The following is a 27,480-nucleotide window of genomic DNA, read 5'->3' as shown; positions in this document are numbered from 1 at the left end:
CTCCAGCAGCTCCCGAACCAAAAGCTTACTGTGGATCCAAAAGCCGGACGGGGGTTTGCTGCAACACACACACACGCACAGACACACACACACTGTTTCTCTCTCCGTCTCTCGGCAGGTGGACGGGGTTGTTTTGGCTCGGCTGCAGGGCAGCAGCTTGACTCCGTTTGAGCCAATGAGCCAAAATAATAGCCGACGATTCCAGAGTTATTGTCAGCGCTTTCCCCCCTCTGCTTTTCCCAGAATCCTTCTCAGCTGTGCGGGATCCGAATCAGAACGTCGCCCTCGGATGAATTCATTCGCTTACGCATGAAAATACAACAGTGGGATCACCAGTTGTTTGTACTGTACGCTCCAAACCATACAGACAAAACAAGGAAAGATGATTTTTGAAACTGCCTAATCCACTCTGATTGATTCAAGCGCCAAAATGTTGCAGGCAAAAAAATATAAATTGAAGGAAATGCGCAGAAAAACATCTAGAATGACGTGTGTTGGTATTTTACTCAGTGCAGACATCATACAGTTTAAACAAGGAGCTGAAGAATTTTCAGAATATGTATGTGTGATATTTTCAACATTATTTACATCCTTAAAGCAACTTAAGAAGCGAATAATGGAGAGAACTGCAGTTTAAATACTCAACACTTCCTCTTGCCTAATTTTTCTTTTAACACAATAAACTCCCCTCACACCTTATTTTTTTCTCACGGGGTATCCTCCCTCACCCTCATCTCACACCACCCAATCCTGAAAATATGCGACCCACACCCGTGCGTGGGCACCAGACTCCACCCGCTTACCTCACACAACACCAACATACGCAGACACATACTCGCATACACACTCAGCATCCCATACGTCAGAGAAACAGGGAGTAGTGTCTCGTATTTTCATGGAAAGTGTTGTGCTGTCCTCCTTTATTATGTGATTTTTGGCCCGTAATTAGCACTAGTAGATTCTTGCTATGTTTCCATTCAGCTATCAAGCAGATTTTATTTTTAAAAAAAAAAAGACTTCTTAAAACATTATGGAACATGAAGAGTGAATTAAGTGCATTTCCATATGCTGAGCTGAAGGAAATAAATCCTTGAATCTGAACGAGGTGGAAAGAGTCTTTCAAGAACCGATTTGTATTGGACAAGTTGTTTTTGTTGTTGTGGAACATCAGCCGTGGACGTATTTATATATATATTTTTAGAAGGAAGACAAAAACAAGCGATTTGCTTCTAATGAACTAGTGAACAAGAAGATAATGCATAGACAGGTCACAGTTTCAGGCTGTCTAAACCAAACGGCAACCTCTGGGGCTTAAAAACGAAGTTTGGGGCTGCAGTTCCTTTAGTGACCACTAGGATGGCTCCAAAAGCACGTTAATCCCCACAGTCTCCCATGGTTAAAAGCCTTTCACTTAAAGTTTAAGTATAAATGGCACAGTCGGTCATTTTTTTTAGGTTATTTAATAAAGATTTATTGATTAGTATACGATGTGTATATCTCTGAAAGCAATCTTATAACTTATTAAAAATACATAGGAGTGTGTGTCATTTTGAGGAAGGTGCCATGTTGCCCCACCATTTTGAACACACAGTGGACAACAAAATACCACCTCATATGGCCTCATATGTAGTACACCAAAGGTGAAAAGAAGTTAACCCGTATTCATGTCTGCACCTTCAAACTCAAGATATGAAGGATCATACCTATGTTTGATCAGCTTTTCAATTCAATTCAATTTTATTTATACAGCGCCAAATCACAACAACAGTCACCTCAAGGTGCTTTATATTGTAAGGTAGACCCTACAATAATACATACAGAGAAAACCCCAACAATCATATGACCCCCTATGAGCAAGAACTTCGGCGACAGTGGGAAGGAAAAACTCCCTATTAACAGGAAGAAACCTCCGGCAGAACCAGGCTCAGGGAGGGGCGGGGCCATCTGCTGCGACCGGTTGGGGTGAGAGAAGGAAAACAGGATAAAAGCTGAAAAGGGGTCCTCTTCACTGAAGAAGGGAAAATGTGAAGGAAAGAGACAACACAGCTTGCTCCTCACCTCAAGCCTCAACTCCTGAACTGGATTGAGGACTGACAATGGACCAGCTAAACGACAACAGTTGATTATAAGCTAACATTATATCTCATATTATATAACATTATATATATATATAGCTAATGTCGAGTGCTCTAAAAATGACACTTTACTTCTTATAAACAGTTTCATTCAATTCGCACATCGTATGAGACTTTATTTAAAAAGCGTCAGAGTCTAACTATGTTTTCTCCACTTCAAAGAAAGTTTCTCTAACAGTAGCAAACAGTCGAACAACAGCTAACCAATGCAGACAAATGTTGTCTGTTGCTGTCTGTCAGGTGTCACCACCACTAATTTGAGTCACTGAATTGATCTTCTCAGCTGTCTCTGTGATGTTTGTGGTTTTTGGAGAATTTTAATGGAATTACGCAGTAAATAACACAGCCTGCTGTGTGGTACAGAACATCATTGCATTACATTCATACAGTTTATAGAGGTAGCTGGATAGTCTAAGCCAATAACTTTGCACGCCACCCTCTCATCCAAATATGGTTACTTCTGATACCAAAACAGCACCCAAATATTGTGGCTTCAAAATGCAAAGCCCAGAAAGCAATGAGTGATGTCAAAGAGTCCATGTCCATCTTTATTTTACAGTCTGTGGTTCAAACAGATCATTTTAACTGATTCGCACATGTATGTGTGGGTTCTTGACCTCTATTTCTGTGTGCGTGTATTTTTGCAGTTTGTCATGGGTGACAGTGGAAGTTCATTTCTCTTAGTGTTCGCCACATCAATCAACATCCCACTAAAAGATACAGCACGCCATCCCCTCTTTCCTTCTCATCCCCTCTTTTCTCTCCCTCTCAGCTCCTCCTGCCCATTTCCTCCCATTTTGCCATCCACCGCACAATGAAAGAGCCTCTTGGCTTTTATTAATAGTTAAAGTGGCCCCAGCCTGTCACTGGGGACAATGGCTGCAGCCCTGTTAATAAATAAAAATAATAACTAGGAGATGGAGACAGAGAGGGAGTGCAATGGAAAGAGAACAGGCAACACTGCCATTTGTTGTTCCCTCTCACTTGTCAAAGCTCTTTGGCTTAAAAGCCTCTGTCATTGTTGAGGGAGAGGGGGCTGGGGGGAGGGGAGTGAGAGACAGAGAAAAATAAGGAGAGAGAGAAAGAGGCAGTGCCAGGGGCTAATAGCACCTGTTGGGGTGATGGTGAGACAGCTGTCGTGGAGGGGGGGACACAGGAGCACACTCTTTCTTCTACTCTTTCTATGCATGTTTTTGCAAAAGACTCTCTATCGACTCGTGCTCCTCCTCTTCGCCCTACCTTCATCCTGCTGTGAACCGATTCCCTGAAGGCTACAGTGGCTTCTGAGTGAAAGCACTAGGGCTGCTGTCTTACTGGTTAAGTGGCAGCGTTGAAGACTCAAGGACAGAACAGGGCAAGGACAGTGGGAAGACGAACAGGAAAAAGTGAGAAGTGGACTTGGCTCGAAGTTCAGCGTTGATCCCGAGGTGTGTGTTTTTTGCAAATGTGTGCTCACTGTAATCAGCAGGGCATGGATGTTGTCGTCTCCACGCCAGAGGAAAGGACCTGATTCAGGCCTTGAGGGAAGCAGAAATTAATGTGCTCTATTTTTTGAGTGTGTGTCATTATGTGAGGGGGGCTTGCGTGCAGGTTTGCAGGTGATCGGGTGTCGTTTAAATCCTTTAAATCTCCAGGTGGTTTGTCAACACTCCACTGTGGACAGAAAGGGAAATAGACGGATGAGAAGGAAAGAAAGAAGTTTAGGCAAAGTGCTGCTTTTTTGTGTACTCTGATTTGTTGTTGAGTGTGGAAGATATGTGTACATTCGTGTCTCTTTTAGAGGAAAAGATGCACTAAGCTGTTCAACTCAACACACCGGACATCCCCCCCCCTCTCCTCTGTGGAAAACCTGAGTGTTTGTGCATCAGTATGCATGTGTATGGGTTTATGCATGCAGGCTGTCTCACACCAGCGAGATTAAGACTTTTCTTAAATCAGTCTTGTCATTATAGGGGAAGGAAAATAATCTGGGGACAAACAAACTTTTTTCCTGCTGTCAGCGTTTGCAAGTGTGTATACATCTATGTGTGGAGCCACATATACTGTATGAGCACATTCAAGTGTGTGTGTGTTTGCATTGGCTGATAGGGTTAATCTCCGTACTCAAAGTGTAAAACCTCTCTCCTTAGGAAGGCCTCCCATCCCAAGTGCAGATGGCTCCCAGTAAATAAAGTACTCTCTCTTTCTTTCTCCCTCTTTTGTCTGATCACTCCTCTCTCCTTCTCGTTCACGTCAATCACAGCCAACATTGTGACTACTCGAGGTTCATGGCCATATATCTGTGTACGCGTTTGTTTTTTTCCGGTGCTTATATGTGCACACATCTTAGGATTGGATCTTTCCAAGTATACACTCACCCGTGTGACATTTCCATTCCCCTCACTGTATGTGTACTTGTGTGCACAACTGTTACCATAGTTTGATTGTAATTAGTGAGTCTGCGAGTGTGTGTTTAGGTAGTGGTTTGTGCGCGTGTGTGTATGTGCGTGCGCCTGTAAGCGTCTGTGTGGAGTGTGTGTTGAAAACAAAGCACTAGCTGATAATGTGTCCATTGTGGCGGGTGCATTAAGGCCCTCTTTGTCTCAGGGCCCACAGGGCTAATGATTCTCTAGCAGCAGGTGAGAGGGAAAAAAGCCTCTCTTTTTTCGTCTCTCTCTCTCTCCCCCCATCTCCTCCACTTGTCTCTCTCTTTATCTTGCGTTGCGCTCCCTCGCTCTCTCCCTTTTTCGCTCACTTGTTTTTGTTTTTCAGATTTCCTCTCTTTCGATTATCAGCTCCTCTCTTTCCGCCTTTCTCTCCCTCTCTCTCCTGCTGATGCGGCCATTAGGCTGAGCCGCTGCTGCCTTTATTACAGCAAATGGACTTTAAATGAGCTTTATTGTCATGTTGGCCAGCCATCTGAATCCCTCTCTCTCTCCCTCTCCCCTGCCCCCCCGCCCCTCATCCTCCCCTAAACAGAGGCCCCCAGCATTGAGAGGCTGTTGTCAAAGGACTGGAAGGATAAACTTTTGGCCATGGGCTCAGGGCACGTCGGAGAAATTAAAGGTACGGTAAAACTAAATTATGCCAGAACTTAAAGACTTTAACCCTGTGAACTTGATTGAGGCACTGACGATGTCCATTGCGGGAGTAAAACATCTAGAGTTAGATTAAATATATGAGGCAGAAAGGCCTAAAGCGTGGTAGGTATGACATCTAGTGATGGGGCCATATTGTAAAGATGACAGCTCAGGTTAAAGTTGACCTGAAATGAACTAATATGAACTGAATTCAGATGAAGTGATCCTAAATGAACTTGATCTGTCCTGAACTAAACCAGGACACCTGCTTCATCTTGTGCGTATGACCAGCGCGTCAAAAAAAAAAATAAGTTAATGGCGTCTCTGCTAGTCTCGCAGCTCGCTGTTAATTCACTGCTAATCGACCATTTTATCCACAACAACCCTCTTTAACACCCAAGAGCGACACAGGCGGAGTAGGACAGAGGGCAGCAGGGGATACAAAAAGGGAACAAGTGGAGCTGTGCTGTGAATATGCAGGAGCAAGAATTAACGAGAACGAAAGCGAGAGAGGGGAAAAGATATAAGAGAGGCAGAAGAGACTGTGGCCATTATTCCCTGTAACTCCAGGGCAAAGCCGTCGTTCTCCTCCAGTAATTGAGCTTCATTAGGAAGCAAAGCAATATGTAATCAAAGAGCCTCGCGGAGCAGCGTGGCCATCGAGAGCAGGGCTCCATTGATCAAACCTCCTTTTCCCAGCTCCCTGCCGCGCTGACATTTCTGTGTAGGGGCGTCCCGCTTGGTGCACCACACACCAACAGCTGGGGAGCAATGTGTGTGCATGCAGCGGAAGCACACATATGCACGTTTGTGTCTGTTAAGCCGGTGCGTGTCTTACATAAGAATCTGTGAGAAAAGGTAGAGCTGCGGAGATACTAAAGTGTTTGCTTTAATAGCGTCAGTGTGTAGGTGAGCGCACACATTGCTCTCACACTGTCAGCGCATCTCTTGATTTTTTTTTTTTTTTTTTTTTGCCCCCATCGAATTCCATTGAAGAGCATTTTGTGGGGAACAAAGTGAGCCACTGCCTCCTGCTCCGTTGGCTTTATTGAGAAGAAACATTGGTAAAAAGGCCCCATGCGGTTCACATAGCGATACACATACACACAATTATGGAACTCATAGTCCTGGAATAAATCTCCCCACGGTGTTATGCTATTAACGTCGCTCCCCCACACTAAAAAGTGACAGCACAGATGAGAACAATTGCTTGAAATCTGGATAACATTTTTATTCATCATTACGTTTATATGAGGGGAAATGCTTAAACCCCATACAAGAGACTTTTAAAGCTGCACCAATCTCTTTTTTTGGGGGGGGGGGGGATAATCTTTGTACAGCTGTTTGCTTTTTCTTTTTTACTTCTGCTTGAAATCTCTGCTAAATATTTATCTCTACACTGCATTCCTTTTTACAATAAAGTTGTGTGAAAAGACACTGTAAAGTCTAGTTCCAAAGTTCCAAAGTGTGAAATGATCGCTTTGCTTAGCTGCTCAAAAGAAAGGAAGAGAAAAGCAACAAAAAGAAAATAAACTGGTGCCATTTATAGTCTTAAATAGTAGCTTTGTACTTGAAGCCATTTTTCTGTGATTGGCTGACCCTCGCAAACACCAGGTAGTTTAGGCTTCTGGACTCTGAGATTAGATACCCGAGGTATCCTCTTCCTTTGGCTGAAGAATAGAAACACTGCCTGAAACACAGCTTCTGGAGGAGGGCTAAACCTAAGCTTTTGGCTCATAAAGATTACTTATTCACTGACCTTGTTATCTTTATTGTCTTTACTCTGGTTTAATATGACCATCTAGGTACTTTAGGTTCATTCTGTACACCACCCATACAGAATGAGACAAAACCAGGTTTAAAGTCATTACGACAATTAAAAGGAACAGCTAATATTGTGTGGGGAGAGGATGCTGGCTGAGAGAGAGCAAGAGAGTTGGAGGAGTTTCACTTGGTTCCACTGACCGGTCAGGAGAAGGTAATTGTTGACTGGTCTTCCTAAAACAAATTAGGCAAACAGGATCAGGCAGGTACACACACAGCTAGCAGGAGCAACAGTGGTATTCCTAATAATGTACTTACTATGTGCATTTTAAACTCCTCATTTATCTTTAAATAAACAATAAATGCAATAGAAAGGTCTGACTATAAGTAACTTTATTAGGATAACCAATTCTTCTGGTTTTTATTACTACAAACTACCACAAAACACCCACCATGTTAAGTACCTTAATTTCTCACCTTAGTATTGACTTGATGATATCAACTAATTTGATTATTCAGAGAAATTAAGTTCTTGTGTCCAAGTAAATATACTTCTTTGCATATGTTCTGCATTCTCTTATTCTACTTCACATCTATAATCCATTTCCTCCTCTTCTTTCTCCCTCCCTCCCTGGCCATCTCATCCCCACTCCTCCTTACTTACCCAGGGGGAGTTATCAGTGCAGCCGGGGTCATTAATTAGCACCGAACACAGTGACAAGTATTACATTGTTACAAATTGGTTAATTACCCTGCGCACGAGTGTGTGCGTGTGTGAGAGAGAGCGAAAAGGGAGAGAGTTGGTGTCGATTCGGGGAGTTTGTAGGTAAGCTCAGGCCGCGGCAATCAGCCTAAGGAGAAATGTGTGTAAACCAATGGAGGAAACCAGTTATCGATCCACCTGCCTGCCTCGCAGCAGCTGAAGAAACAAGGCAACGCGAGCTGATTTATGGGGTGACCACAGAAATTCTCAAAGTGTGAATGGGAAGAAATGAGAAGCAAAAGACGGGGGCGCCTCATGTTGGCGTTGGAGATTTTCGACATCTCGTCTCAGTTACTGAGCGTGTCGTTTTCCCCGGCCTTAGAGGGGAGCTGGAAACAGCTTGCAGAAAAAGAACGAGGACCGTCTTCCAGGCTCCTGGTTCGAGGAATGTCCGTTCACATCGGCGCGCACGCGCTCACTGTTTGGAACCAATTTTCTATATGTGTGGGTGTGTGTGCAGAGGGAGGCTAACCCTAACAAGAAAGCCCTACAATAAAAAGCCTCCTTTGATCCATCCTTTCACCTTTGCAACCCCCCTCTTAGCCTCTTTTTTCTTTTTCTTTTTTCTCCCCTTCCTTCACACCCCTTCACCCCTCCGTTTGAACATGCCAACGTTTGTAACACAAGGCTCTTTCTTGTCTTGGTCAGCTTTGGCTACACACACACACACACATATACATTCTGGCTCTACAAAGGTGAGTCTGTGAGTTAGGACAGCGGCGTGTTTATTTTTCCAGCGGCCAGTGCTCCCGACAGTTGCCTTTATTGTTCATTGTTGGCGGATGGATGGAGCGCGGGGGGAAGTGAGGGAGAAGGGGGGGAAAGGGGGTGTCGGTGGGTGCAGTGGGGGTGGCGGTGGGTGAGGCGGCAGCTACCAACAGGGGAAGACAAATGGATGGCTCTCACCTTCCCGAGCGGTCAAAGGCCAGGTCAGCAGACATGGCCTACGTCCCCCCCCCCGACACAGATCTCGTCTTCTGGCTCCCCTCTTTCATCCCCTGCTGTGCTTCTCTTTCTTTTCTCCCGTTTCCTTCTCTTCCTTCTCTTTCTCCCTCTTTTCTTGTCCTCATCTGGTTTGACTGGTGCAGGAATGTGGCCCTGTTAAAGGTAGCAGCTGAAGAACAATGGGGGATTGTGCTGTTCCACACACACACACACACACACACACACACACACACACACACACACACACACACACACACACAACAAAGGCATGTAGGCAAACATCAATATATATGACCAGACATGGGCGCACACACATACTGATTTTGCCTCCGTGTACCTCTCTCTAACTACATCCTGTTGAATGATTTAGGCCTTGTGTGGAAGCGCGCGCATGTGTGTGTATGTGTGTTTGTAATGGAGCTGGTATGTCAGGATCTAAGGAGTCAAAGGTCAGGCCATGCTAAATGTGAGCAGGAGGTTGGCTGACTGCAGGGTAAACACAGACCAGACACACTCTCCTTCTCTCTCTTTTCCTTCTCTTTTTCTCACAAGCACACTCATAGGAAAAAAAATACAACTCAATACTGCTACGGAGCACTTCCAAATTTATCCATATTTCAGCACCAATCGGATAAATATTGATTGTACTTTAAGTTTTAGTGAAGAATGTCAATTTGCAAACCTGGCTGAAGATTCGTTTTGTTTGCTAAACGTACGATTCTGGCTCAGACATTACATTTGCTTTGCCTCTTCTTCCCACCACATTTTGCCTGTTTACAAATACTTCCTCAGCCATCTTTATTTTCTTTATTTCAATACGGCAATAAAAGCGGTGATGGATGTGGCTTGATTAATCACTGCTGGCCTTCTGTGCCCAGGAGAATGAGTCAACATCTGGTTTTACAACCCTGCTGCACACAAACGGCACTTTACCCATCTTCCTTTGACATGCCCCCTTCTACCATTCAAAGCCCCTAACCAGTCATATATTAAGTCAGCTAACAAGTCATGGATAGCTTTGCTCTGTTTTTTCTTTTTGGTTTCTCTGACCCTGACTTCAACCCCAATGATTCATGCCATCCTTTGTATAGCCATTTTAATTTACAAAAACTGAAAAAAAAAAAAACAGTAAACTACAGGGTTAATTTTAATATTTGAGGTGCTCGGACTCATCCAGCTGTAACCAGCCTGTTTTTAATTTAACAAAGGAAATATCAAGTCTAAAAACTGGAAGTGGAATTTCAAAAAGCACGGGGTAACCTTAGCAGAGTACTGCTTATTTCATATCACCTTTGACCTCTGTTGCCCCCCCTTCTTCACTCTTGCCCTTTAGGTACCCCAGACAGCCTGGCGGAGAAAGAGCGCCAACTCATGGGCATGATTGGCCAGTTGAGCAGCCTGAGGGAGCAGCTCTTGGCGGCCCATGAGGAGCAGAAGAAGCTGGCCGCCTCACAGATGGAGAAGCAGAGGCAGCAGATGGAGCTCGCCAAGCAGCAGCAGGATCAGGTATAGGAGCACGGTGCATGTGAAGGGCCTCATTTGGAAATGGCGTTTACTCCATGCCTATGCTGCAAAAAGAAAAAAAAATGTCCATACTAACAAGCCATTCAGTCTCCATTACTTGGTATATGGAGCACATTGTTTGATTGATCGCATTGCAAAATGTAAACTTCAAAGGTCAGTACTGTTTAAAATGCATCTTATAGGTCTACAACAGAAGGTGGATTTGAAAAGCAACAAATCACAGGATTTTCTGTCCCCTGCACGCTCTTTCTTCCACACACACACACACACACACATCTCATGCAGCGCTCAAGCAGCCAGAGACATGCGCCTTTGGCAGCTTAAACACAAGGACATTACACAGGAATCAGCTGAGGGTATGTAGTGTTGGAGCGGATGTAGAAGAGACATGCACACACTCCCAGCTCCCAGGCGAGAGTCTGCCAGGTATTTGCATAGAGAAGGGTTTCCCTTTTTTTGCCATGCTTTTTTGCTCCTGGAAGGCTTGGTTTTACAAAGAGAAGGATGGGCCCACACACACACACACACACACAGAAATACAGCTGTAAGGACAAATCACCTGTGACAAACACAATGCATTACAGTGCTCCTGGCTTCATCCTGCACCAGCACACAGTGCATGACTCTGACATTATGAAGACTGTACTCTATGTGAATTCTTGTGTTTCTCCATTTCTTTTTAGGAGTTGCTGGAGTTTCAGCTCAAAAGTTACTTATGTTTTCGCTGTAGCTGTTGTGTTTCATTGAAAGCATTGTTTTGAATGCAAAACAAAAGTTAAAGGTAAAGAAAGTGAAAAATTACCTTTCAAGAACAAAAGTATTTGTATTTTTGTCTGTTTTCTAGGATTGTAGAAGCCAAATTTCACATAATTGTGTAATTCTTTCCTAGTTAAATAAAAGACGCAGTCATATAAGTGAAAGCAAGCAGCTTTAAATTATCCTATGAGGCTAACTGTTAAAAATTGTGTGCTCATTATTTTTCAGCTAACATATCAAAAGCAGTCAGTTGTCAGCATGTCAGTAAGTGGGTCGATGTTGAGTCCATATGAAATGAGCTTTTTAATATTTCATACCAGGGCACTTGACCCTCTGTCGTGCAACTGGGGCATCAGAGACCTGCAGATGTGTCGCATCTCCCACAGGCTCTGCACACACGAACGCACACGCATGCACTTTGTATGCAGTTCTAAAAGCGCATGGTGTGCTCTGTCCACAGATTGCCCGGCAACAGCAGCAGCTTCTACAGCAGCAACACAAAATCAACCTCCTGCAGCAACAAATCCAGGTGAGGCCAGCTTGTGTCTGCATGGCCATCCATATGATGTGCGCGCATGTTTGTGTATGTGCCCTTTGTGTGTTGGGTTTGTGTGAGCGTGCGAGTATGTCTGCGCGCGTGTCGGCATCACCCACAATAGCAATTTCGTGATTGTGATTGTTGCAGCTTTTCTATGCTCAGCCATCAGCATTTGGGGCCTGAATCAACGTTGACTTATAATGGTGACCCCTCCTCCTCTAACATACACTCATACACAACCTGTGTAATCACTTAAAAATAGGTCGGTCTGCTTGGAAAAATCAAAAGTACTCTGTTGGCAGTATGTGCGGTTTAAGTGATTATTACCTAAATCTAACTCGCTTGTCACACTGTCGGTGAAGTCCACTTTTCTGATGTTTATTCCATTGTGTCTGAGAGTGACTGTTAAAGGAATACAGCACCAGCTAATCAACCTAGATAATGGTAGCAAGTGTGAAAGAGAGACTCAGACAAGTAAAACCTTATTTTCTGATTATTTCAAGGCTGTTACGTTCTAAAGTACAAATAAACACACCCACCTCGGCACAGCTCTGCAGGAAAGTTCCACATTGTTGATTTTTGTACGACTGCAAACCCATAGAAACTATACTGTCCAATATGGCATCCTTGCTCTTTTTGTGCGTAGCTAAGCCCCTACCTGATTAACCTGGTTGCTACGACTCACACTTTTTTCCCCTTTTGAACAGAGGTTGATGCCAGAAACACTCTTAACACTGCAAAATAATAATAATAAAATAAGAATCCTCACACTCTCATACTGCAGGCCAAGTAGTACCCTGTGTTTAAAAAATAAATAAATAAACGTTTCAGTTGTAGATGTGATTAATATTGCGTGATATTTTTGAGTTGGGTGGTTGTTGTATGAGATACTTGTTTATGTTCTCGCTTCAAAGGAGATTTGTAAGGGACTTTCATCACCACCGAATCCTATGAAATGCAAAATCAATAGGCCTTTATTTAGTAATGGCCAAATCTTATCATGTGGTGTATAAAAGTGAATGTTAAATAGCCAGTAAAGTCAAATAAAACTGCAAAGTAATTCAAATTAAAAGTCCCTTTTGAATGTGAGCCTGGTCCTCGGCTTGAGAAAATGGGTGGGTTTATATATGTAACACTTAAAAATGGAAGTATTGTACTTTTGGGTCCATACACTGGAGCCTCTATTTTGGTCCAGGTGGCTTGGAACGAATAGCCCAGCCCTTTGTAAAGGCAGATGACACTGAATTTTAAGCTGAGAAAGCTGGGCTTTGTATCATAAAGAGACACCCTGTCCAAGAAAGCGCACACACACACACATACACACACACACTCCTTTTCCCCTGAGAGTTTAGCCATACACGGTTTGTGTGATAAGAAACCTTGTGATAGCATGTGTGTAGGACGTGTGTCTGTGTGTGTCCACGATACTGTGTAAAGCAGCTGTGTTTATTTGCTTTATGCGAATTAAATTCTTAATTGTCCGCGTTTTGTCTCTCTGACAAAAAAAGCGAGCACATGTTTGCGTCTGAGGAGTTCTCTGTGCCTTCTCCATGCGTTCGTTTCTTAACCCATGCGCTTGTGTGTGTGTGCGCGCGCACTACAGCTGTGTGTGTGAAGCCATAAACACGTCCGCTCATGATTCACTCCCTCACGACCCCGCCGAGACAAAGCTCTCTTTTCCCATGACTTTGCAACCTTTTCCCAAACAAGCGTCTCTCCATTGAACGGGCCCAACAATAGTTTCTCACAAGCAGGGGCAGCTGTAGGCAGCCTCGTTAAGAGAGACACACAATCAACAGGCGCTCATCACAGCAGCTCAAAACACTTAGACATCCACATATATGTTGCACACAACAAAGTATGCGAATACACGGACAAACATCCAAAATATACGCCTTCCCTTGCCCGTTCACACATATCACAAGCGGTCGTGGAGAGTGCTGCACACTCGCTCGATGATCAAACACACACTCGTCATCAAAGACTTGGTTGAGAAATACACTGCTTAATCATTCATGAAGAGATTGTCCACACAATCCCACAATACAATGGCCTGCCAGAGAGAGGGCACCAGGTTCAGTGTGTTCTGGTGTGTATGTACGTGTATGTGTGTTTTGTGTCTGTATGATAAGCCCCTTGTGATTGCATTTCCCCCTAACAAGGCTGAGTTCAGCTGTCCCTTCGTGTGTGTGTGTGTGTGTGTGTGTGTGTGTGTGTGTGTGTTTGTGTTTGTGTGTCTCCGTCCTTGGCTTTGTTAGACTTGAACCCCCAAAGGCCTGTGAAGAATGCTTTCAACCGTCCACTTGGAAGAGGTGATGAAATGAAACGAATAATCAAGCTCATGAAAAAGAGAGGAGAGTGACACACATCCTTCATGAAAAGAGGACAAATTATTTATTGTCCTTGTGTCTGCTTTCTTTTCTCTTTTTTTCCCTCTCAGGCTAGCGATATGCGTGTTAGCTTTCGCTATTTAGGCCAGCAGCACTCGCCGAATGCGGTGTAAGAAAGTTCATTTGCACAGACGGGCATAACAGCAGCAGAGGCTAATGGCATACAGTAGGAGCAGCACACGCACATGTGCACCTTCATTGTGTAGACGCTCATTAGTCTTCACAAGTCGGTGATTGGCTGTCTTCTCACTCTAATTGATTCTACCTGAAATGATCCATGATTTAGCATCACTTACAATCCATTAATTTTAATCATCCACTACATACACACACACTCTCCCTCACATTCACATTGTTTTACTTTTGAGTGAGCTGTCATACACTGTCCTAATCCTCAATCTTCCCTGGATGTAACCCTTACTTTTATTGTGATAAACCATCTAAACCTAACCTTTAATTGAAGTCCTGACCGTACGTTATCTCTAACTTTGCCATAATCCTACACCAAAACCCCAAACATGACGAAACCTTTCCCTCTGGTTAAGCAGAGACCTTGAAAAACACCCTTTATGTTATAAAACTTTGTGTTCATTCCAAGGGTTCAGTCTAACTTGTCCACACAGAAATTCCAAAACAGGAACATGTGTGAACATAAGGACGTACAAGACACACAAAAACACATGCACACACACTTTCCTACCCCCTGCTAGGGGCCTTCTTGTTAAGCTTGAAGGGGTGAGCACATTTTCTCAAACTTCCCTTTACTTTCCTTCTCGTCTCGTCTCATTCTAATTAAACGTCTTGTCTCCGAGGCTCCCCCCGGTGTTTGCCGGGGACGACTGTTGCTGCCGTGCGAGGAAGCGCGACAGGGATGAAAGCAGCTCACCTGCCGTGAGGCTCAGGGCTTACCTTGAGAACACGCACACATTTTTATAGAATTGCCAGACACAAATGCACAATATATATTGAAACAGAGGGATGAGAGAACACAAGTGTGGCCTGCCTAATGAATCAAAACTCACTCATGCAAAGCACTCACACACACACTTTCAACTGTGTCTGCTCCTGTAGCGCTGCCCCTGTGTGCTGTCTTTAATCTCATCAAGAATCACTACTGCTATAGGTCAAAGGCAGCAGAGCAGAGAGAGAGAAAGGAGAAAAAAAATCAGAAAATGAGTAAAGCCACCTGATGCTTTGACTGGTTTAAGAGAGCCCAGAATTGGCGGCGACAGCAGCTAACAAGGTCTCTATTAAGGCCATCCTACACTGGTAACTCTATCTCACATACACAAAGCTAAGTGTAATACCTGATGCAATCACAAGCACAAACTCCTGTCTCTATCTGTGTTTTTCATTGTTGGGAAGAGGCAGACAAAAACATTGAAAAACATTTATTGATTTCCACGCACACGGTGCAGACCATGAACGTAACACAGGAGCACCTCTGTAGTCTTTGCATAGGAGCAGCTAACCCAATTGGCTGTGTAATTATTTAATCACCCCCATTACACCGCAGCCAGTGTAATTTGTGTTTTCCTTACACAGTGTGTGTCAGCATGCACACACACGTATGCACTAATAAACTGGACTGCAACCAAACAGCCTTTCCCACTGAGGCCCACCCTCTCGCTCTCTCTCACACACACACACACACACACGCTTTCTCAGGCACAGATATACCTGTGTGTGCATCCTGCAGTGGCACTGCCACCTGAACCATGCCCCTACATTCACAGCACACTGGCCTAATAGCCCACTGTCCATAGAAAGTTAATGGACTAATATTAAAAGCCAGCTCCCTCTCTCTCTCTCGGTCTCGCTCTCTCTCTCCAAATTAATTATTGGTTCTATCGCTCGCACATCCCCTCTTCAGCAATAGGTCATACAGGTCTTGCATTAATTGCCGGAGCATATGGTCGCCAACAGATTTTAGCTGTGGGACTCGCACTTTAGCGGGGGCTATTTTTTCGCGCGCTCAGATGCGAGCCATATTGTGCGGCGCTGGCAGCTATTGTTCGGCGCATTAACTTCATAGAGCTAATTACTCCCCAATAATAACTTTACCTTGGAGTTTTTAGCGCAGCGCGTGCCAACCAACCTGTTTCGCACCCCATATGTTAATTAGCGGCCACATCTTCATTATGCCGCAGCGGCGCTTTAAGTTCAAGCTGTGCCGCCTGGCGCGTGGTGAACGCAGCCTCGACTCGCTGCCAATTATCCAACTCTTGCTCCCCTCTCCGTCTCTCTTCCTCTCACTCGTTCTCCCTCTCTTGTTCATTCTGTTCTCTCTATCTGCTGTTTATTTCCTGAGAAGTTGTCTCGCCAGGGTGAATTGTCAACTTCTCTCTCTCTTTCCGTCCCCTTTGCCCCTGTGAAATTTCTCGAGAAAAAGTTTCACACTTGTTCTTAATATATGTGATTTTTTTTTTCCCTTCTTCTTCTTCTGCTTAGAGTAATTTTTTTCTTTGTTTTGCATTTAGCTTTCACTGATTAGAGGCATTTTTCAGATCCGGTTTCGTTTCAGGTTTCTGTTTTGGGTGTGGAGGTGGGGTTTGCAGATGAAAGCGGCAGCGCCTCTTATTCTCCACGTCAGCAGTAACAGTGTGAAGATTTGTGTGTATTGTAGGTTTTCATGTTCGCTTTGGGCCTGATGTGAAAGAGAAGCTGAGGAGCGCATTATTCCCAAAGCTGCTGCTGTTTAAGATGTGCCTTTTCCTTTATGTGAGATCTGGAGATTGTCTGATAGATCCAGCCTTGCTCTCCCTTTCTCCTACTCTTACTTTCTCCCGCTTTTCTTTTTTTCCTTCTGTCAGCTCATCTTTGTCTCTGATTTTTATAGCACTCTCCCTCCCTCTTCTTCTTGTTGGTTTCAAAGTTTACGGCGTGATCACAAGGCAGAGCTCGTGAGTTGCTTTAAGGCATTATTGTATATTCAATATTAAACGGGAAAGAAAGCTCCTACAGTATCAGAGTGATTGATCCTCTGTATTATGTGATAGCCACTCCACAAACAAACACACTCTCAGTTTTTGAGTCCCTCGCTCAACTTGCTGCGACCCACGTTTCCTGCTTTGTGTGGCTTATGAAAGTCGATAAGTGTGAGTGTCAGTGAGCACGTTAGGCGATTGCTGCTACTGATCGGCTCAGCAGCTGTTACACTAACTCAGCTACTATGAGAGCAACCTATGTATGGGAATTGTTCTCTATAAACCATTCCCCATCTCACTCTTGTCTCTGTTTCTCATCCCTTTGTTCTTCTTCCTCCTGATCTTCTTATCCCATTGTGATGACTCATACTGTACATAATGCGCAACAGTTCTGTAGGCTGATTAATGTCTGCCTATTGTATGCAGGCATATTGTTCTGAGATTTAGAAAAGGAGGGGATGATATAGAGGAGAAGGTAGCTTTTCTCTGGCGTTTTCATTGGCAAAGAAAGAAGCAAAGTCATGTGCAGACACTGAGTCACACAATATAGATATACTAGTGTGTGTATGTATAGTATATATGTGCTACATCTGCCTCAAACTTATCTTACTCTGCTCCTCTGCTCCCCTTCCCTCTCCTCCCTCCGGTATATTACAGCATTTCTAGCCAGCTCTACTCCAGCATATGTCCAATTAGGCCTGAAAGGCAAAGCAGAACTGTTCTGTCTGTGATTCGTCCCCGCAGGGGTCCTGTCCGAGCGTCGCTCTGGAACGCCTCCCCCTTCTGATCGTGCGTCGCAGGCGGCACGACGGTTTATGGTTAACCAAAATGGTGGAGTAATTATTGTTTTTGGTGTAAGGGGGGAACAGGAGCTGCGCTGTGATAGTTTGATTACAGTGCTGCTGGCTGCCGCGTGCCGACACACACAGGAGCGGGAGGAGGGGGATGAGGAGGAGACACAGAAACACACACACACGCACAGGAATTTACAGTACACTGTAAAATCACTGTTGATACTGAGCGACAGCCACTCTCTCTCTCTTTTTTTCTATTTACCTGTCTCAAACACTAACCACTTAAAGGGCTCACATTGCTGAGACATTACCCGATTGTACCGTGGCACCACCACCATTCTTTATGATTGTGCAGCCATTTCCTTCATTCCAGATCAATTTTCCACATCAGTCAGCTTTTACTCACCCATTATCCTATTCAGCCATTACCTTCTCTGGTCTCCTGGCAAAATAAGAGTGACAGAAAAAGAGGAAGAGAGATTAGTTGCAAAGAGGGAGCAAAGTGCTTTGCAACCAGACATGTGCAGGTCATGGGCCTTAAGACATTATCAGGGATTTGATTTAAGCGGGGAAGCCTCACAGTTTAACATGGAAACTTCAGGATGCCCGTCTTTCCTTTGCTTTTTTTCTTTTAAATTGAACATAGCATTAGTTCTGGCAGGTTTCACAGTCAGCCTGAGGCAGCAGCCCTGGCAGATCAGCTGTTCTCATTGACAGTCACATCAGCTGATGGCTCAGCTAATAGCTTTCTGTGCATCGTATTTGCATATTTGAAAGCTGCATATCATCAGCCTGGTTGGTGTGGCCTCTGCAAGCCGCTGTGGAACCCAGCTTCACCTCCTTTCATCCCTTTTTAAACTCAGTCAGTGTCACATCTGTTACGTCACTGATGCCTATTCTGTTCTGAGCTACTCCTGAATTTAGTCTTTCCACAAATGCACAGGGAGGTCCCGGAACAGAGGCATACTGCCAAATACAAATTACTGCAGATGGAAAAAACAATCTTCCTTTTGACTGTAGTGGTCCTGACAGAAATCTGTTTATACTGTAAAACAGAAAAAGACATCATTAAAGGTATAGTTAAATTGACAGAAGCTGTGAAATTGTTAATTAAATATATTACACTTCCAAGACCTGCTTCTTGTACTTCTAATTTTATTTGAGTACAGTGTGGGCGCAGCATTGTTGTAATCTTGCCATTTAATATTCAAAAAACTGGTGGCCAATAAAAAAGGCAAACTGTATGCTTCTCGTTACTGAATAAAAACAACAAAGAGGGCAAGATGTGTCCTAGGGCTGGCTCAGAGGATTACGCAAGATTGTCGCATTATTTTTTTACATTCTGACTTTTTTTAGAACAATTTCACCATCTTTGCTTTGGGATGCTTTGCTGTCTTCATCTCGCGTTACACCTTAGCTATAGGTAGAAACTCTCCATTATTTCCTTCCTTCTCCCACCTTTTTCCACTCTCCATGTCTTCCTCGCCTTATCTTCTCCTATCTTTCCTCTCAAACTGTCAGTCAGTCCATCACGCGCAAGTCTTTGTGTGTTGTTTTTGGCAGAACGCTGTTTAGTGCAACCATCTGTCTCCTACTTCTCTCTCCTTCTCTCTCTCTCCTGTCATCCCTGCCAAAGTCACCCATCGGAGGAGCTTCTTTTTCTTTTTCTTTTTTCTTTTTTTTTCTCCCTTCGTCTCCTTTTAAAATCCTGGAAACCTTATGAAGTCGTATGGCTCTCTGCCGACAGGCGCGCACACAGCGTTGTGTCTGTGTGTTTTGGTTGGTGGGAGGTTTGATGCAGGGAGAAGGGAAGAGAGCACTGTCTTCCAAATAAAACGAAAAGGCCAGCTGTTGTTAGAGTTTAGTGAACTGTCCTCGTGACGTGGCTTTTTGTGTTTGAAATGACATGATGCTCTCTTTACAGCCGTGTGTTGCGCATTGATTACATGCATACAGTCTATGTATATGAATGCATTTGATTGTGTCACTGTGCAAACACACCTTTATTTTCAGCATTGTTCATATCGCTCCCAGTGCATGCACACATGAAGAGCTGTACAAATGGACAGGTCGTAATGTTTATGCCTTCTCATTTCCCTTTCTTTTCCCCCTTTTCCTCCCCCCTTGTTCTTCCCCCTCCTTCATCAGCAGGTCCAGGGCCAACTCCCTCCACTGATGATTCCTGTCTTTCCCCCAGACCAGCGAACTCTTGCGGCAGCTGCGGCCCAGCAGGGCTTCCTAATGCCCCCTGGCTTCAACTACAAGCCTGGCTGCAGTGAGTGGCATCCGTGCGCGCACACACATGCTGTACATTCATGAATAGGTGCAACTTTCAGAGTAGCTTTTATGTGTGATGTTTCACATGTTTTTCACCAAGCAAGCAAGGTAGAGTCCTACCATTTTCCCACACAAGGAGTCTGGTTGTTTCCCAAAAGACGAGCTCGCCCCTATAACAACATCTCCCTCTTAATAGAAAAACCAGTCCAAATACACCCTTCCTGTTTACACTCTCTTTATCTCTCTCTCCCTCTCTCACTCAGTCCTTTTGGCTCCTTCCTTTTGTCTTGTCTATTTTTTGATGTATAAAAGCAACAAAATGAAGGTGTCCTGCAGAATTTTTTTTTTTTTTTTTTGGCTATCACGCTCCGGCTGTGTGGCAATGTGTTGTTTACCATGATAGAGAGAGAGAGAGAGAGACACAGAGATGGGGAGAGAGAGAGGAAAAAAGGAGAGGTTGGTGCTTGCCAGGGGATGCTGAGAATAAATGCACAGTGGGGGGGGTTAGCAGAAGGGGGGGGAGGGAGGGTGGTAATGTGACCTGCCCCAGGTTCTCCTCACATTAACACGGGACGCAGCCAGAACATGTTTCCAAAGCAGCCCCCACACGCGCGCGCGCACACACACGTCCAGACAGCCAGAAATGGCTTTGTGGAATTGCAAACACACACACACACACACAAATCAGACACAAATATGTAAGTGTGCGCACAGGCTCGTGCATACTCCCCCCCACCCCACCCCACTTAGAGTTTCACAGCTTCCCAAACAAGTCCATTCCATTTTAATTAGTGCCATCTTCACCCACGCCCACTGCCCACGTAAATACCCTGTCAAGTAGTGGGCTTGTCTTTTCACTGCCTCAGCCAACTTCAACCGGACTGGCACACTGCGGCAGGCCAAGCCGCCCCTGAGAAAACTCTCTGGCAACTTTCGAAGTTGTTGTGAGTCGATGTAGTTTGGTGGTGAAGCTCTAAATAGGACATGTGTAGCATTGTGCGCTGACATATTCTCACGGCGCTTCGCAGTTTGGAAGACAAGAATACATTTTATTTGCACAGTATGGATTTCTGCGCATTCCAAGCCTCTCCTGTTTAAGCACTTGAACAGTAACGCAGTCTTTTTTCACGCTGCAGTTTAAGAAATCAGCTAGCGTCTTCGAGGGAGGATAACGAATAAATAAGTGCAAAACATACCTGCGTTTATGGTTGTAACTTTTTGAAAAAAGCTGGAAGCTTAATTCCAGCTATTTTTAGGGTAGCTTTGCATGAACAACAGTTCAAAATACTCTTCTTTAATCTGATACTAAACCTTGACGCTGCCCCTCAATTCATCCACAGTCTGAAACGTGCCAGTTTAGATTTTCTTCCTTAAACCCAGATGGGCCCACACTTTCAAACAGAAGCTTTGAGCAGAAGCTGGGTGGCATTTCTGTGCTTGAGTCTGGAGGAGAGGCTGAGATGACCATATCAAAGATCTTTGATCTAATGTTTACTCTTTATGATATCATATGGATCAAAACATGTCTGAGTGTGCAACTTCATACTAAGAGATCACTTTGTTATTTGAAATTTTGGCCATGTTTTATATCTTTAACTTTCAGAGTAAACAGGAAAAACCTAAAACTTTGGCCTAAATATGCTGTTTCCCGCTCTAAAGTTTGACAAACTCTGTTTTATTTGTTTGTTATTTGGAGATGAGACTAAAGTGATTCAAAGGGTGTTTTAGAGATGAGTAACCTAAACTAAACATCCCAAGTTCAAAACACAGGTTTTTCTTTTCAAAAATTAAGTCTGAGTAACTTGAGAAATTGTTCAGAACAAAGTAACACAGAAAGCTTTACTCTGTATGGTAAGAAAACTGCATCGTCTCACTGTTGCTTTCATGTTGAAAGATTCTATAATACCTCTTTAAAAATAAAAAATGTGCAAAATTGTAACATCAAAGTGTCACTGATAATGTTTTTGTATATATCACTTGCCCTCATCCATCTCCCTCATTCGTCTGTTTGTCAGTGAGAAATCTCAGCCTCGTCCGCCTAGGTCGCTGTCCCCGAGCCAAGAGCAACATGTTTGCTTTTCTCTGTCCTTCTCCCTTTTGTTACAGCGACCCCCAGGAGGAGCATAAATATCCACTGGGCTCATGTTTGTCCAGGGAGCAAGGAGAACAGACCAATCTCCTAGAATACACAGTCCTGAAATAATTCTTTAATCCCTCCTGCCCTCCTTCCCAACTGGACAAAGGAATGTCTCAGCTTTGCTTTCACCCTCTTTTTTTCTTTTTTGTGTGTGTTATTTTTAAGAGTGAAGATATATGGGAAAATATGTTGTAAGGAAAGTCTGGCTTGTGCCAAGCTAGGACACAAAACGTACACGGGCAAATACACACAATAGATAGAGCCAAGAGGCTGATCACTGTGCTCAAGGTTCAGGTCAGAAATGCAAGGTCAAGCACTGAGAAGCTTCTCGAGTTTTCTTCAGATGAAAGAAGTTTCCTGGATTAGATATCAGCACAAAAGCCCGATCTCGTCCACCAACTCCTCTTTAGTTAGAGAGCAAGTTCAAATACACATCGGAGCTTTCAACCAGCATGTTTGCACAATAATGACCATAATTAAACACCGTATCCTCTTCTTTTCTCCCTTCTGCTCCTCTCGCTGCTATCCCTCACCCTCCACCTTATCTCTGACCTTTCTGTCCCTCTTTTTCTTTCTTTCTCTCTCTCTGAGTAATTACAGTGCAGCCTATCTGCACTTACTAACTAATAATCCAAACTCGCCCCTTTCTCCCCTTTCTTTCTCCACCTCGCTTCTGTCATCTCTTCCGCCCTGTTCATCCATCTATCTCTTGATTTATCACTCCTGACAGAAGGGCGAGAGAGGGATGAAGGAAAGGAAGAGACAAAATGGAGAGGTAGCGAGTAACTTGTGAAGAAGGCACCAAGAAGGAAAGAAGCAAAGGAGAAGAGTGAGGGGAGCAGTGAAAGCAGCGCTGTGTCCACAAAGCAGGAGAACAGACAGTTGAGGGGGAAAAAGGGAGAGCGGAGAACAGCAATCGGCAGTCGCGGCTCTTAATTACGGTGCTGGGGCCGGCTTTATCAGAATCCCTTCACCTCACTGCTCTTTGTCAGGGGGTATTAAGGAGGAGGACACACAATCAGGCTTTTCATTAGGGCCTTACCGGCAGCGGACACAAAGGATGGCTTTAACAGCTGCAGAAAGGGACTCAGGTGGCAGCGGTGGTGGTGGTGGGAGAGAGGGTTTATGGGGGAGAGGAGAGAGGGAGCAAGAGACTAAAGCGGGATGAGAGGGAGGAGAAAAACAAAAGGATGAGGGGAAAGAGTGAACAAGAGAGATGGAGGCTGATAGGAGAGGAAAATGGAGACGTGGGTGGAGAAGGGGTCACAGAGCCATCCTAGTCTAACAGGGGGGAGGTGGAGAAATTGAGGATAAGGTGCCATTGGTGTGTAAAGTGCTCGAAAGCAGTCATTGTTTTTAATTTGATATTTCATTTTATATAGAAAAAATGTGATTCTTGTCTTCAGGTGACCCCTACCCTCTCCAGCTCATCCCCACAACGATGGCTGCTGCTGCTGCCGCCACACCAGGTCTGGGACCCCTACAGCTCCAGGTAAGGCTATAGCACCTACAGCTGAGCTCTCAGAAATAAACGTAGGGGCCAGAAACATAAAAATGACTTCCAGGAGTAGCCACAAACCTTCAGATATATCACAGACGTTTCTCTTCTCACTGGGATGATGCCATTGTGAACAATTCCCCTAACCCTGACAGTGTTCACACCACATTCTGCTGCCCACTGAGCTAGACAAGACCACAAACACAGCCACAGGGGGGGGATGCGCAGCTGTCACTTTCAGCCAAAGTGTTGACACCAAAGTGATCCCACAAAAACATGATCTTTATGATCAGCGCTCAGGAAAGAAAAGCACACACAAACAGAGAGATGTGACAAATGTAAGCGTAGCCCTCGGCTTTGTCCTGTGATAGGGAGCAAATGTGGTTGATGCAGTTCAGTGGGAGCCGGCATGGAGAGCAGAGCACAGAAATATTCAGATTGGCTGTCAGAGGTAATTTGGGGGTGATGCTGAAGACATTTCAATCTCCCTTTACAGCACAGACTTTACCGAAGGCTCTGAATAAACCAAAAGAGGGATATTTCTAACCTAAGGAATAGGTTTGGATCACTGTACTCAAGCATGCCTTTAAAATGAAGTGTCCAAAACTTTTCGCATCACAAACCAGAAGTCAAAGCATTAAATCATTCTTCAATCAATCATTCTTCATTTTATCTGTTTCGGAGATGTTGACCAAACAAAGGAAACTATGACAAAGTTGAACCCAGGATTTAAGGGGCAGCTTACATCTACATGCACCTCAGGGGACTCTGTGGAAAGCAGGGCAGAGATGAGAGAGAGTTAAATAGGAAAGGTAAAACACAGGTGGGAAAACAAGCTGACATCTGTTATCCAGCTTAAAAGGAGGATGAGATTCGTGCTTTTCCTCTGTGTGTATGTAAAATAGGTGCCCCTATGGCGGCCACTTATGTAATCTTGACCACTGTCTGCCCTCACACGACTAGAACTCAGAGATCCACGTCGGCTTTGGGCCCCCCTCTCAGAGGGGTTAAGAGCTTGCACTGGCATCCTCTCACTCGCCTGTCTGAAACACATTAAGCACTAGTGCAGGGCTCACCCTCAGTACACTTGGCCACCTGTGTACATCTGAGAGAAACAGCTGCATTTGACACACATGTTTTCATGTAGTTCTCCACGTCTTTTCACTTACACACAAGGGGAATGATGAGAAAATATGGGTTAAAGGTCAGACAGAGGGTGTGTAATATATTTGCACCTGTCAGCCAAAACGTGCAGCTCCATATGCTAGACACTACAGGGAGAATAGAATAGCTGTGTAACTCTATCATGGAGAACGGACCCCGCTGTCGTCACTGATTTCATTATTGCTTGCGCGCCTGTGTGTGTGTGTGTACGTTTGTGTTTAGCCCCAGAATAATTTTCTCTGTCTGTTATCACTGCCTCAATCTAGCTGTCCATATGTTCGACTGTGTTCAGACTCACTCAAAATCTCCAGTCGAACAGCTTTGTCCACCTTGCAATCGGACACACACACACAAGCAGGGAGGGGCAAAAGAACACAACAAGTGCAAAAAAAAAAAAAAAAGGAAAACCCATCTCACTCAGTCAGATTTCTTTCTTCCAATCCTCCAAGAGAAATACACATCCACATGCACGCTCACACAAACGCAGGCGCACGTTGAGATTAAGGCTTTGTCACAAAGAAACGGATTTGCCAGGGCTAACACAAGTACAGATGTCTCAATGTGGATGGATTTCCTTTGGGATTGTCTCTGCGCCCTCATTTGATAAGGAGGTGTTTCTGTCGCCCAGACGAGACATGACAGTTAGCTCGGCCCCCGGGTCGCCACGGCAACACAGCGGTTTGGCGGGGAAGACACGAGTGAACCCATTCAGCCGACACGCATACACAAATGAAGACAGAAAATGAAAGATTTTCAGATACAATGGACAATAAACTAAGGTGCATTCAGGGGAACATGCAGACATGCCCACGGGTGTGTTATTTCAACATGTGGGCTGGACTTGAACCACACACACACACACAAACATAGTGATTACAGTTTGTACACACGCTTCTCACATATGCTACACTTCCCGTGCGCCTGGGGTCTAAGGTTTAGTCTTCAACAATATGAAGAATCTATATTTGTTGTCCAAATTGAATTAAATTCAAATCCAATATATTTTGATTTGAAAAGGAGTTAAAGGGCTTTTTTGACAGTCCATAAAGAGCCTTTCTTATCTTAAGCACTATTGATCCGGTTTAGGTCGTTAACTTTGGTATCACAGCACATCTGACTGACTCACTTTGGGGAAAGTGGTATATTATATACACCCACTGATACAATATAGGATCAAAAACTGCATTTGGTACCTTGCTGGTTCAGTTTGCTTAAATTAGTATACCTGGCAATTTTATACATCCCTCTTAATTTTCTGCTAATAAATGACTGAAGTTATTGTTTAAAAACAGCAGCGGCTCCTGTACAAGCAGCTTGCATTGATGAAACTGTAAGCAGTATAGTCTGAGCTATGGATATTCTTCCTTTTCCAGTGTATAGGTGCAGGATTTTTTTTTTTGCTCACTCACTTATTTGCCTATGCAGGCATGAATACTTCCTTTAAATACACTCATATATTAAGCTTCTCTATGTAGCTCACACTTTGAGCAGTTGCTAATGTGATTTTTTTTTTTATTGCTGATAAAGCTGTTAGAGGAGAGCTGTAGTCTAACTGGGCAGTTGTGTTATTAAGCTGTCTGTGTAGGAACAACAGCCACAGAGAAACTGTTCAGCTGTTACTCTATGTAACTCTAGTTTTATGAGTATGAGTGTAGCCTCTAATAGGCTTCACCACTGGTTGTCTTGGGTGGCCAGCTTTTAGTCTGTCGTGGCTGTGGTTACCCCTTGGCTCCACTCCTTGTCAAGTGCCAAAACACAGAACCCCACAATCTTTTGTTGGCACGTTATCAACTAACACCTCTGTCTTTTATGTCCTATTTTCTGTGACATAGGACTCTGCAAACCCACTAAAATGTAAAAAAACAAACATATTTGTAATTTAAAGTTAGAGAACTGTTAAATTGATGAATTCTCCCTTAAAGTCCATAATATGAACAAGAATGTTACTTTGACACAATCCTGCATAAAGTTAGTTGTCAGGCAGTCAGCTCATATAAGCTGATAGCTCCGTTTTTATACATTTTTATGCATCCAAGTGGCAAAGTTTACACAGGGCGCAGTATTTGCTTAAACTTGCCCACATTTCCTGCACAACTGGAAGCCGCTTTGCGACCCACCTCCACCACAGCTCCTCCGTTCACACTGTGTGACTTCATCTGTGGTCATTAATGCCTCCTCTGTTCTGTATGAGGGTCCTTTTGCTGCTCTAAACAGAGTACAGCCTTACAGCCAAATATAAATAATCGCAGATAAAAAAATAATGTTTTTCTTTTGACTAAAGTGATTCTGACTGAAACTTCTTTTGTGCCAGTTTTTTTTTATTTCTGTCATCGCAGAAATCTCAGTCCTATTTGGAATCTTGTTCCTTGCAGCTGATAGACTGTAGATACGAAGCAAGAAATCAAGTTTGGAATAATGGCTTAATCTGTGTGTATCCAATGTGCACACAGAAAGAAAGAAGACCGAAAGAAAACCTTTCAAAAGCACAGTGTCGAGATAAGTGCAGTTCTTAGAAAAATGTATTAAACTCAATGATTTTAAAGCTTTTTTTCTATGTTTGAACCGTCCTCCATAGAAATCAACAGAGTGGCTCTTAAAGTCAATAGAAGCTTAACACTGAATCCTCTACAGAAGCTTTTCAAGGCAGTGGAGGCTTTGGAGTGTACAAGGTTGGCATTTAGCATCTTAATCTGTGGGATGAGTGTGACATTGTGCATTAGAGCATGTTAATCTGGCTCCCTATTGACCCTTGATATCATTGATATCATCCACATCACACAAATGGACTGAGAAGGACAGACAGAGAATT

At 44.0% G+C, this 27,480-nt stretch overlaps 1 protein-coding gene across 1 annotated transcript in view; it reads left to right on the top strand.

Annotated features, from left to right (window-relative positions):
* Positions 1-27,480, top strand: part of sox5 (SRY-box transcription factor 5) — a 115,459-nt gene that overhangs the window by 66,494 nt on the left and 21,485 nt on the right. Inside the window, exons 4-8 of the mRNA XM_085376693.1 lie at positions 5,094-5,180; positions 10,000-10,172; positions 11,407-11,475; positions 19,744-19,870; positions 23,416-23,501. Coding sequence (XP_085232819.1) covers positions 5,094-5,180; positions 10,000-10,172; positions 11,407-11,475; positions 19,744-19,870; positions 23,416-23,501 — 542 coding nt within the window. The remainder of the gene's footprint in view (positions 1-5,093; positions 5,181-9,999; positions 10,173-11,406; positions 11,476-19,743; positions 19,871-23,415; positions 23,502-27,480) is intronic.

Source organism: Diplotaxodon limnothrissa, linkage group LG17 (genome assembly GCF_057381915.1).
Source record: "Diplotaxodon limnothrissa isolate DT_005_m linkage group LG17, D_limnothrissa_male_GT1.1, whole genome shotgun sequence".
NCBI lineage: Eukaryota > Metazoa > Chordata > Actinopteri > Cichliformes > Cichlidae > Diplotaxodon > Diplotaxodon limnothrissa.
The sequence above is the reverse complement of the archived record's forward strand: the minus strand, read 5'-3'. Positions and strand labels throughout refer to the sequence as shown.